This window comes from Erpetoichthys calabaricus, chromosome 5 (assembly GCF_900747795.2).
Source record: "Erpetoichthys calabaricus chromosome 5, fErpCal1.3, whole genome shotgun sequence".
Taxonomy (NCBI): domain Eukaryota; kingdom Metazoa; phylum Chordata; class Cladistia; order Polypteriformes; family Polypteridae; genus Erpetoichthys; species Erpetoichthys calabaricus.
The window spans coordinates 197,867,492-197,880,898 of record NC_041398.2 but is presented as its reverse complement, the minus strand read 5'-3'; the positions used below and the strand labels follow the sequence as shown (position 1 = coordinate 197,880,898).

At 42.0% G+C, this 13,407-nt stretch overlaps 1 protein-coding gene across 5 annotated transcripts in view; it reads right to left on the bottom strand.

Annotated features, from left to right (window-relative positions):
* The window catches only part of LOC114652156 (pikachurin), a 261,111-nt gene that overhangs the window by 64,135 nt on the left and 183,569 nt on the right, over positions 1–13,407 (bottom strand). For all 5 annotated transcript variants that reach the window (XM_051927677.1, XM_028802386.2, XM_051927678.1 and 2 more), the window contains 3 exons: positions 12,955–13,055; positions 12,658–12,758; positions 4,349–4,493 (listed from right to left, as the gene is read on the bottom strand). In XM_051927677.1, coding sequence (XP_051783637.1) covers positions 4,349–4,493; positions 12,658–12,758; positions 12,955–13,055 — 347 coding nt within the window. The remainder of the gene's footprint in view (positions 1–4,348; positions 4,494–12,657; positions 12,759–12,954; positions 13,056–13,407) is intronic.

Sequence of the window (13,407 nt, the reverse complement as noted above, 5' to 3'; positions counted from 1 at the left end):
CTCCAGAACCCCCGAATAGACTTTTCCAGGGAGGCTGAGGAGTGTGATCCCTCTGTAGTTGGAACACACCCTCCGGTCCCCCTTCTTAAAGAGGGGGACCACCACCCCGGTCGGCCAATCCAGAGGCACTGTCCCTGATGTCCATGCGATGTTGTAGAGACGTGTCAACCAAGACAGCCCTACAACATCCAGAGCCTTTAGGAACTCCGGGCGTATCTCATCCACCCCCGGGGCCCTGCCACCAAGGAGTTTTTTGACCACCTCGGTGACCTCAGTCCCAGAGATGGGTGAGCCCACCTCCGAGTCCCCAGGCTCTGCTTCCTCATTGGAAGGCATGTTATTGGGATTGAGGAGGTCTTCGAAGTACTCCCCCCACCGATCCACAATGTCCCGAGTCGAGGTCAGCAGCACACCATCCCCACCATATACAGTGTTGACACTGCACTGCTTCCCCCTCCTGAGACGCCGGACGGTGGACCAGAATCTCCTCGAAGCCGTCCGAAAGTCGTTCTCCATGGCCTCCCCAAACTCCTCCCATGCCCGAGTTTTTGCCTCAGCAACCACCGAAGCTGCATTCCGCTTGGCCTGCCGGTACCTATTAGCTGCCTCCAGAGTCCCACAGGACAAAAGGGACCAGTAGGATTCCTTCTTCAGCTTGACGGCATCCCTCACCGCCGGTGTCCACCAACGGGTTCGAGGATTGCCGCTACGACAGGCACCGACCACCTTACAGCCACAGCTCCGGTCAGCCACCTCAACAATAGAGGCACGGAACATGGCCCATTCGGACTCAATGTCCCCCACCTCCCTCGGGAGGGGAGAGTATAGGGTGTATAATGCAGTAGGAAAGAGCATTAGACACTCCACTGGTTAGTCAGAGGTGTGCACATATGTCCAGAGGGGCCTTTTGTAGTTATTATGAAACTTCAAGTGCTCCCAAGTTATCTTTCCTTAGTGCTGATATGTTTGGTGTGGCCAGTAGGAGGTGCCACTGAGCCCCAAACCCCAGACACAACCACATACAGACAGTCCCGGTTCAAGTAATCTAAATACTACCTCTCCACAGATCTCATTTCTCAGTCACAGTACAACACCATACAATCCTTTCTTTCCTTTCCTTTTCGTTTTATCACTCACTCCATCACACCTGCAGGCAAAATCTGTCCTCCACTTCCTGACTCCAACTCCACAAGTGAATAGAGGTGGCTCCTTTAATACTGATGTCGGGGCATTACAAGGAGGAAGCACTCCTGGGTTGGGCAGGAGCTTCTCAAAGTAGGGACAGTCCTCCCTTGTAGCTTCCCCTGGCGGCACACAGGGAAGACATTAGGACAACTCCCAGCATGCCCTGTGGGAGAATGAATAGGCATAGCAGCCCAGGAATGCTGCCACACAGCGTGTCAGGGGAACATGCACTCTGGGGAGGCTGCCTCCCTATGTCCATCCACTATCTTGACCCCCCTGCCAGGTAAGGAGATGGGGTTCATCCCGCCCAGGACTCCAGTCTGTCACCACCATCTGGTTAATGAATTGCACATTTTTTATAATGTTAGTCTCCTAGACAAGGATTCTGGGTTTAAGGCCGACTTGACAGCACTCCTATGGTTTACAGTGCACCAAGCAAGTTAATATTTAGCCATTTACCTGGAAAATTGTCAGGCTTAGGGAATAAAGGAGCAGGAAATGAAAATGTGGTTAAAAAAACAAGCTATGGTGACTACCAGGTGTATACTAAACCAAGTCATCAAAACCAAAATGCTAAAGTAAGTCATTGTAAAAACCAGAAAACTAGTTGCACAAAAAGATTTATTTAAGTACCCACAACATTGGATGCCAAGAAATACCCAGCACTAGCTTATAAATTCTTGCATGGATGACATCAACATGTGTGCCTTCTGGGACTGCACCCTTTGTAATAGACCATCACAACATGGCAAAGGGGCCCAAAGAAAACAAAATGGTGTTATGGAAGAACAAAATCAAGAATAAGGAAAGAACAACAAAATCTGTCAGATTGTTCAAAACAAAACTAACAGTAAGTAGAGCAAAGAAGAGCATAAGAAAAATATGATAAATAAGTAAGTAACAAAAACTGCTGTAGGTCTTAGTTGTTACTCCTATTTTTTGCAGCTTATAAACTAAAAAAAAAAAACACATCTGCTTTAATTTTTTTAATCAAGCAAACAGACAACTAAACACAAAGCTAATAACTATGACTCAGGCAGGTATCTGTGCTCACAGTTTCCTGTTACCTCCTGATGATGTTATTTATTGACCACTTGGGAAACGATTCAGTTCCTGACAACTTGACTTTCAGCACTGTAACATCCAACAATATACATGTTCACCACTCCAGTCGTAACTGTACAAGAAGAATGTTCTCCTCAGCACCATGTATTTTGTGTGTTTAGTAAATTAGAATTTTTATAATAACTATTTTGTAACTTGCCAGTGAGAGAAGCTTGGCTTATGAACTAACAAAAATATGTTATTCCAGGGTTCAGGAGAAATAGTGTCCACATGAATAAAATCTAAGCTGTTTCTTGTTTTCCCTTTCTCAGAGTGAATGTTTCAGGGACAAGGTCACAAGGCTGCAGAAAAGTACATGTAGTTTATGCAAAGGCGTCTCTCCTGTGCTTAGCTTTGAGAACACAGATAATGCTTAGCTCAACAGACATATTGTTTAACTCTACTTAGATGATAAGGATGTTTTTCTGTCTTATTAATCATGAGATGCTGAAGTATAAAAACCCCCTCCTGGCTTTTGATCAGGGTTCAAAATTGAGCTTTGTGGCAATAAGTTATGCTCTTTTGAATCTCTACTTACTGTGACTCCGAATGAATAAAAAAGAGAATTGAGAAATATTATCTGCCTGTTGTCAGTGTGCCTTTTTCGTCCACATAACCTACTGTATTTACTGCCGGCCTTGGTTTGGAACCCTAACAGCCTGCGTATCTTTGTCTGCACACCTCCTCTGTACTTTCCCATCTGTGTCAACTCTGGAATTGTGGAGAGGCATGAGGTGCAAAACTCACAGCAGCATCAATCTGTACAAACAAACTTCTCTGTCAGTCTTAGAACTCTCTTCTGACAGATCCTGGTGTTGTCTGTAAACTTGGACTGAATCCCATATTTTCTGTCAGGTATCTCATAACAGGACTCCCTGCAAATTCCTCCCTTGAAACTGATGGCAGCTTCTCTTCTGAAGAAGTAACAAGCTGGGTAAGTTCTTGTCCAGTAAATTAATTCTTAAATAAATTCAATCTTCTCAATAGGTTACACATTTATATTTTTTTCATTTATGTTATGTTTCATTTTGAATGTAATAATTTAAATTTTAATGGTCTGTAATACTGCAGTTTGACACTGGGATTAATAATCTATCTATCTATCTATCTATCTATCTATCTATCTATCTATCTATCTATCTATCTATCTATCTATCTATCTATCTATCTATCTATCTATCTATCTATCTATCTTAAAAGAACCTAACCTGTCTGTAACATATAATAGATTAAAAATGATTTCGCAAATTTGTTTCTTTCCCAAATGAGAGAAACAGACTAACAAAAGAATTTAAAACAAAGCTAGTACAGTATAAAACAATGTTTAAAAAATAAATGATGTTTATTTCCAAGAATAAAAGTGCAAGTTTCCTTTTGTATAGGTTTTGACACAACTCACTCATTTTCTATTCACAAAGCAGCTGCCTCACATACTATTTGTTCCCTTTTTAACTACTTGTAAACATTTCACATCTGAGCTGACAGCTCACATGTATCTTGCATTTTGATAAAACTTGCATTTTTCTAAAGTTTACTTGTGTGAAGAAGTCGATAACCCCTCAAAAATAACAGAGGAGTTAGTTAGGAGGGCAGGATTCATACAAAGAAGAGGAGAGCAGGTTAAAACAAAAATCAGCTAAACCAGCACCAAAAACTGGAGCACATTTTGATCCAATATTCTTACATGTCTTATCAGTATCTTTTTCTCCAGGACCTCAACTACTGTACATTCTGTACAGAACAGTGGAAATGAAATTAACTTATGGAACACCCTCATTGTGCTTTGTAAGCATCTTCTTTTAACCTAAACTGTCCTTAAAGGGGAATTAATTCAACAGACCAAGTAGAGGTGCCAATCAGTTTAATTCTTTGAAGACAAGGAATTGTGGTAATTAAATATCAGGCACCCCTTGTTCTTGTTCATTGCAAATTAAATTAATGTTTAAAAGTTATTTTATTTAAAGGCTACAGTTGTAATTTCATTCCCAGCAATCCACCCTTCTCATCCTCTCACCTTCTTTCTTACTATGTTTTCTTATTCCATCATCAGTCAGTTTACCTGAGATTTGCCAGTCACGGGGGTGTCATTGTCTAGACGAAGCCATCCATTTAATCCATCTCTGGAAATGGTAACGCTGTGCCAACTTCTCAGCTTGATTTTGCTTTCACTGATGATGATGGCTGCCCCAGTGCCACAATTAAACCTACCAGGAGAGTAAAGCCACAAAATTGAAATGCTGAGCAGGTATATACTAGGCACTAATATATGCTGTATGTTTGGATAAGTATTGGCTGTGGAGTAAATCAGAAGTAAAAATATAGCTCTCAGCAGTGCACTGAACAAAATTTATGCTGTTAAAGCTTCAACAGTCCCTTCTTTGGAGAAGTTGTAAAGTTTATACCAACACATCATTTTGCTAATGTGAATGAAGTTGAAACTTGCCATTTATTCACTCCAAACATTTTGAATTAGCTTATATTGGGTTTAAATGTGACAAATGTGAATGTGAACAAGAAGTGGGGTGCAAGTAGAGTATCACTTTTTTTTCTTTCATTTTTTTCAAGTTACATAGTAGTCAGTGCTACACACACATACACAGGAAAGATTAAAAGAAAGAGCAATACATTGCAAGGCTTAAAATAAATAAATAGATAAAATCCCTACTGCCATACTGGGAATGCCTTTATACTTATGTCACCCTAAGTATTGCTTTGGGTAGCTCACTCGTAGTCCATTTTCATTTGAAAACACAAATTCTTACCTCTGCTGTTCACAATGTAATGTGCATTTTTAAGGCCTACCAGTGTCTTGGTCTGTTTTAAATGGCCTGTTTCAGGATGAACTATGTAAATGTTGTGAGGGATGGCCGGCCATTTACCCCGGCCAATACCCCCAGGCCGCTAGATGGAGCCCTCCCTGTAGCATGGAAGTGCCCCGAAGACCAGCAGGGAATTATGGACAATGGAGTTTTTATTCCCAACCCTGCTGGACACCGTGGGGCCCACCAGAGGACGCTGCAGGGAGGCTCAAGGACTTATACATGCCCTATAACCCGGAAGACCATCATAATCATATGACCAGAGGGAACGTCGTGTTTCCGGGTTGAAAAGAAGGACTTTTTATCTGACCTGGAAGTGATAAGAAATCACATGGACTGTAAGATGGGAAACATTTCCGGGTCAGGGAATATAAAAGGACGATGGGAAATCCCAGACGTTGAGCTGAGCTGGGTGGAAGGGTGGCAACGCGTCTGGGAGTGGAGGATTGGTTATTGTTTATTGGAAATATTATTATTTGAGTATTGGGGAGTGGAGGGTGCTTTGTGCACATTTATTATTATTATTATTATTAATAATAAACTATTATTTGGACTTTTATCTGGTGTCTGGAGTGGTCGAAGGGTTCAAGAGGATGACAGCGACCTTAATCTGCGACAGTGGTGTAGTCGGCTGGATACTCTAGCTCCTTTTGCAGAGGACCTGTTTGTAAATTTTCTGTGGGCAGAGAACCCTGAGAAGGCAGCGTCCGGACACGCAGAAAAATCACCGCAAAAACCCCAAATTTACCAAGTCCGTATGGGGAAGAAGAGAGGTAAGCAGAGCGGCAGCACCAGCGGAGAAGCTCTTCTCATAATGGCTGACGCTCGGGGGGAGCGTAGGAGCGACCATACAGATCGGGAGAAGCCTACGGAGGAGGACGGCAACGAGGTATGTGCAGAGGAATTAATTTCTGATAAGTTTAAAATAACTCATTTGGTACCTTGCACATACCTCAAGGAAAACCATCCGGAGGCTCTGCGGGATGCAGACAAGGCTCCTGAGGACGGTGGTGCGCTCTCATTCGAGCCGGTGAGACAGATGAAGGCCTTCCGCATGTCGGCTGCCGGCAAGGGACACATGACTCAACCCGAAGCATTCTGGGAAGGAGGAGATCCACGTCCCGCTATTTGCTCCTTCTTCGAAGAAAAAACGGACTTGGACTTTCCAAAAGGGAAGGGGGAGGCGAGCGAAGCACCGCTCACCCCGCAAAAAGGTAAGGAGGGCCGGGAAGTGGCTGATCGGTCTGTCAAAAAATTAATAAAAACAGACCGCAGTTCGCTGAAGGAGGCAACCCAGCCCTCAGACAAAAAAGACTCCAGAAGCCTCCGCAAAGCCCGTCAGAGCACGTGCCGACAGCGGACGTGCTCATTGGCTCCCGGCCGCCAGGTAAGGAAGTGAACTTGCCTCCGGCCGAAATAAATAACTTTATAGACATGCGGGAACTTGAGAAATTAATCGAGCTCGTACGAGGTATTTTGCAGATGATACAGGCAATAAAGAAGATCATCGGAGACCTGGGAGCGACGGCCGAAGCGCCGGTAAAGAAGGTGGATGACTACCTACAGCGACTAGGGCGTGAGCGTCCCGTCTTATATGATTTGGCGGTACAGGTTAGTAAAGACGGTACCGTATATAATAATATAGGGATGCAGTGTGAAACGGGCCCGCGTTTAATAAGTACCAGGTGCCAAAGCACTGCGTGCCCTACAAGGGATTGTGGTACGATGATAGAAGGGGCGGGGGAAGCGCTGCTTAAACCAGGGCAGCTGAAAAGTGCTGTCTCTTGGAACGATGCGGGGCTGAAGACGCCGCCTCGGGTTAATGTAAAGTCAAAGGGCGTTCAGACAGTAAAAGGGCTCTTTTCTGTTAATAAAGAGATCCAAACTGCGGACAAGCCCCAGATTAAAAAGGAGATCCTAAAAGAGAAACTGAAGGGGTGGGGGAGCTCACGGAGTTCCCGCGATGTTTCCAGTCTCGTGGAGCAAGACAGCCGGGAGGACGACGGCTCTGTTATAACTGTCATCGACCGTGCCACGTTTGGCGAAGTTGTCCTCAGGGGACAGGGGAGCGGAGGAATAACCGATACACGTTCCCCCTAGGTTCTCTGGGGGAACTAGACAGCAGAGCCACGGCCCGGAGGCCGTGTCCTCCTGGAGGATGATGTCCCTCGGGGGACTGGATGCTCCACCCCAGTTGGCTTCTCTAAAGGGAGGGTATTGTGGTGTGTGGCCGGCTAAATATTCCGGCCCTCACCCCCAGGCCGCTAGGTGGAGCTCTCTCAACAGTGTGGATGTTCCCCTGCTGGATACCTTGGGGACCACCAGGAGTCGCTGTGGGGAGGCTGCCGGACTCTTACTTGCCCTATAACCCGGAGGTGCGTCATGATCACATGACAAGAGGCAACGACGTGCTTCCGGGTTGAAGAAAGGAGCTTTTTATCCGACCCGGAAGTGTTCATGATCACATGGACAGAAGGGAGAAACACTTCCGGGTCAGGGACTATATAAAGGACTCTGGGAAACCAGTACGCTGAGCTGAGCTGGGAGGAAGGGTGGAGAAGTGTCTGGGAGTGTGGAGGATTGATTATTGTAGTGATTAGTGTATTGATTAGTTATATGAGTATTGTGGAGTGGAGGGTGCTTTGTGCACTGTACATTGTCCAAATAAATATTACTATTGGACTTTTACCTGGTGTCTGGAGTGGTCGAATGGTTCAAGAGGACAACAGCGACCTTGATCTGCGACAATGTGTATTTCTCATGTAATTGGGCAGGGTAATGGGATATCCCAGAAAATGACAGTCCTACTACCTCTCCTGAAGGATTAGTTTTATATCAATATTTCTTGCATAGTGCAAGCTACCTTGAATGCCACATCATGAGCTCTCGACTGATTCATGGCTCTTACTTACATTAATTTCTGGAAGGTATTTTTAGAATTAGGGATAATCAGATATTGCAGTTATGCATTTTTACCTGCGTGATGGTACATGTAAGTGCCCTTTTCCCTGTTAACACCAAAGAGCACAAAAGAGGCAGAGCACTCTATCCAATGCAACTGTGTAACTACTGTTACAATCCTGCCACACAAAGGCTCAAAAATGAGTGCAGACCTCAAAACACAAGCAGTCCAGCTTTTCACCCACATCCGGCTCCCCAGAGTATGTCTAACTACAGGCAGCCTAACCCCAACTCAAAAGGCAGGCTTCAAATCTGCGCAGGCCCAAAAAAATGAGACACAGGATTTGAAAAAACAAAAATTATAAATGTCCTCAAAGTGAAGGGAGGAAAACATCTGGTTTGAATGCAACTTTAAATTTAAAGGATTCAAAAGGATTGCAAAAATAAAAGCATGAGTAAATAAATAACTAAAAAAAGAGTTTTGCCTAAAATGTAACCCCTAAATTCAAATACAGTGGAACCTCGAGATACGATCACCTCTGTATACGAGAAATTCAAAATACGAGGAAAGTATGAGCGAAAAATTCAGATCTAAATACGAGCATTGGCTCACGTAACGAGCCACGTGCCAGGCTGTGGGTATAGCTCGCGGCTTAGCGAGGGGGCGTGGTAGCTGTAGCGAGCCGCAGGGCGATCTGCGGTGTCTGCGTTTCTCACCTAAGTGCACAGGTGGGAAACTGCCCACATCCATGATTTGTCCGGTGGCTGATGGGCTGGGCAGGGTTGCCACCCGTCCTTTAAAATACGGAATCGTCCAGTATTTGAGAATGAAATTGCGCGTCCCGTTTTGAATCAATACGTATGCGTCCCTTATTTTTTTGTATTAAAAGTGGTAACCCTAGCAGCTGCCATGTCTTCCCCGCATATATAGAGAAGCGCGAGCCGGTTAAGGGGGAGAAGAAGTAAAAGAAAAGAGAGGAGAGGAGAGAGAACGGAGGTTGCAGGAGGAGGCAGGAATCCGCAGCAGTAGGAAGTCGGTGCGAGAGAGCGAGCGAGTACAGGCTCACGTGTAGCTGAACAGGCGAGCCAAACAGCTGAAGCAGGACGGTGTAGAGAAGGTCAGCTGCATTAAGTGTCTCGCCTATTGCAGAGCCCGCATGGGAGAAGCAGGTGAGACGCTAACAGAGAAGAAGCACCGGGGATTGTCATCTGTTTTTTGAAGACTGCTTCCTGTTGACGTTTTAACCTCGTGTTAAAGGATTGTTATTCTTATGTACTTTAAACCTCCACTTCACAACTGTTTTAAGGATTATTTATTTAAAGATTTATTGAATGCTCTACTGCACTTTGGACACCTGTTTTGATTCTTTTAATAATCAGTTATATTATTTACCAGTGTTATTTATTAAAGGTAGACTACAGTATATATAATTTATCAGTGTTATTTGTTAGGAAAAATGATTTTTATGTTAATATATTTGGGATGCGGAACGGATTAACTGGATTTCCATTATTTTCAATGGGGACGTTTGTTCTAGATACGAGAAATTCGCTATACAAGCTCAGTGCTGGAACGAATTAAACTCGTATCTAGAGGTTCCACTGTAAATCCAATAATCACTAATTAATAATACTGCCTTCACACAAGAATTAGGGATCAAAAACCAGGAAATCCAAAAATAAAAAAATAGCATAATCAAAATAATTAGGAACAATCCTTAATGCCATTTATTCAGCTGATTCTCCTTAAATAGCAGTGGCAGTGGATTCCCAGCTGCAGCATTAAGTATCCCTTCTCTTGGCTTAACATTCAAGACATAAGAAATATAGCACAAAGAACAAGACACTAAAGAACAAACAGTCATAAATACAAAGATGATCAATGAACAAAATGTTCATTAAATCATACAACATGAAAGACGTAAAGGAAATCAATAATATTTACACAATAATACTTGAAAGATAACACACATTTTAAATAAATAGAAACACCATTTGAGCCATGAAAACATCCCTGGCTGAGCAAGGCCAAAGGTTAGGGCTCACTTGGACATGCAATCTTTAACAGTAGGGTTTTTATCCAGAAAATGTCGTAGTTATTTTAATGATTCACTGGTGCAGGCAAATTGTAATGTCCCCAGTAAATACTGTAGTTTTGAAGATCTAGATGGACTGAACACTTATGCAAGCAACATATTTCCTTTTTTATGTTTTAACTCTTGTTCTAACATAAAACAATGGCATAAAATAATTTCCCTTTTTATCTTTTAACTCTTATTATAACATAAAACAATGGTATGAAATAATGTTGAGCTTTAATGCTTTGAAACAAAAATATCACAAAGGAGAAAATTTCAGCATAGGATTTGTAATTCTGTATTATTAGAGAATTGATCAAAAGTCTGAATACTTTTTCAAGCCAGTCTATAAAGATGTGTTAATTTCAATAGATATATTTTTATTTTTAAATGTGCAGTCTTAAGGCAGGGGCACAGTAGTGAAATATTTAGTTCTACTCTCTCATAACTTTAGGTACAAAGGTTTGTACTGGAACAAGGACAGTAAATACAGAAAGTATTCAGGCCCCTTCGATATCTACAAAATTTACTTTGTTGTAGAATTAATTTAAAACAGAAAAAACTGCCATTTATGCCCATCAATCTACACTCACGAATCCACAATTACAAAGTGAAAACATGTTTTCAGAAAGATTTGCAAATTTCTTAAAAATCACACACTGAAATCTCTCATGTATATAAGTATTCAGACCCTTTGCTGTAGCACTCCAAATTGTGGTCAGGTGGATCCTGTTTGCTTTAATTCTCCTTGAGATGTGTCTAGAACTTGATTGAAGTCCATCTGTGGCAAACTGAATTGACTGGACATAATTTAGAAAGGCACACTCCTGTGGATATAAGGTCCCACAATTTCACACTGCATGTTAAGACAAAAACCAAACCATGAACGCCAAAGAATTCACTGTACATCTCTGTAAAGAAATTATGGTGAGGCATAAAACAGGGCAAGAGTATCAAACCATTTCTAAAGCTTTGAGTGTTCCCAGGAGCACAATGACCTCACTATTTGTGAAATAGTGGGACTCTTTCTAGAGTTGGCTGTCCAGTCAAACTGAGGACCTCTCAAGGAGGTGACCAAGAACCCAATGATCACTCTAAGAGGGCTTCAGAAGTCCTCCACTGAGATGGAAGTACCTGATCAGGGAAAACCATCTCAGTAGCATTCCATTAATCAGGGGTTTATGGTAGAGTCATTAGATGGAACCACTCTTGAGTAAAAGGCATGTGTCACCATTTAGAAGACTATGAGAGTATGAGGAAAAAGATTCTCTGGTCTGATGAGACAAAAAAATACTCTTTGGTCAGAACTCCAAGTAATTTGTCTAGCAAAGACCAGTCACTCCTCATCCCTTGCCTAATACCTTCCCTACAGTGAAGCAAGGTGGTGGCAGCATCATGCTATGATGGTGCTTTTCAGCAGGTGGGACTGTTAGACTGGTCAGAATTCAATGAAGGATGAATGCAACCAAATATAGAGAGGTCCTTGAAGAAAACCTGTTCCAGGGTGCACGTGACCTCAGAATGGCAATGTTCACCTTTCAGCACGACAATGACCTGAAGCATATAGCCAAGGCAATACTAGAGTGGCTTCAGGATATGTCACTGACTGTCCCTGAGTTACTCAGCCAAAGCCCAGACTTAAATCCCATAGAACATCTGTGGAGAGACCTGAAGATGGCAGTTTACAGTCACTTCCCTTTCAATCTAATGGAGGTTGAAAGGATCTGCAGGGAAGAAATGGATAAAGTGCCCAATTACAGGTTTGTAAAGCTTGAAGAGACTTAACCAGAAAGAGTCAAACCTGTAATTCCAGCCAAAGGTGTTCCTACAAAGTACTGAGTTAAGAGTCTGAATACTTATGTGAATGAGATATTTCAGTTTTTGATTTTGAATAAATTTACAAACCTTTCCTAAAACATGGGCAAAAATGACAAATTTCTCCATTTAAAGTTAAGTCTACAATACAATAAAGTGAACAGAAAGTGAAGAGCTCTGAATGCGTTCTGTATCCATTGTAACTGTCTATGTAAAGTCTTAGCATTCTCTCTATGTCTACAGAGGCTTTCTCTGTGCTTCCTGTTATATTTCAAAGAACTGCATGTTAAGTGAATTGACAACTCCAAGTTGGCACTAGATATGTGCACAATTATGTGGAATGGACTGAATGAATGCATGGAGAGGAAGATCAGGATTGTAGAGCTACTAGGAGTGATAATGACAATAAATTGCAAAATTATGCAAAGGACAACTGGTGGTAACGTAGAAAGCAAAGCTCCAACCTATATAAACCCATGAGAAAATAAATCTGTGGAGTCCATTGCTATGTCAAAGTCTGTCTAATGTAGTATACTGGTTACACAGCTGTTCACTAAATATTCGGTAGTGTGCTACAATGCAGGCTTGTCTCCATGATTCTAACATACGTAACAAAGTTCTATCACTGGGTCTTGTCCCTAGTGATAACATTGTTTCTCATTAACTCAGATGTCCTCTTTTCAGGCCAGGTGGGTCAACATATCCAAAGTAGTAGTGACCGATAAGTGATCTACATTGCTATTAAATCACCCTACCTGAACTGCAGTTTTCCACGAATGATAGCAAGTGAAATAAAGTCTCCACGGCCATGTTCATTCTCGCCACAGTACAAAAGTAAACCATCTTCCGTTTCTGCCTATACAGATCAGTGTAAAAAAGAAGTGGTTAGCAATTCCATAATATGCAGCTTATATGATCTTCTCTAATTATGGCATTTTGAAGATATGGACGTTATGTTACAGGAAAGGGAAAGTTTATTTCTTTTACAAAATAAAAAGGTTCCAAGGGAGACCAAGAATTACGTGTCCAGCAAAACACAAAAAAACACTCACCTTAAATTCAAGGGTTATTTGGAATGACTGGTATGAGTTCTTAAGAGGTTCAAAGGTCATATGGGAATATCCAAAAAATCTGGGATACTGGATAGAAACATCTAAATAACAACAAAGTGTGTGTTAGAAAAGAAAAAAATCAAATGAAGCATAACAGAATACACTGATAACATAATGATGGATATCTTAGGAGACCACACTTTTAAGCCTGTCTTAAAATGAGAAAGGAAAAAGCTAGAAATTGCTTTGCTATTCACTGCCTAATATGAGACCACGCTGATTTAATTTTACAAAATTAAACATAACACAACAAAAAGAAAATACAGTGCTTTGAAGGGACACACTTGTCATAGTGCTAAAATTAAGTACTGACATTAATCAGATTAACCATTAATTTCAGGCACTGCTTATCAGTGATTTATAACCTTTATCAGTCATCATTTTTACTATGAT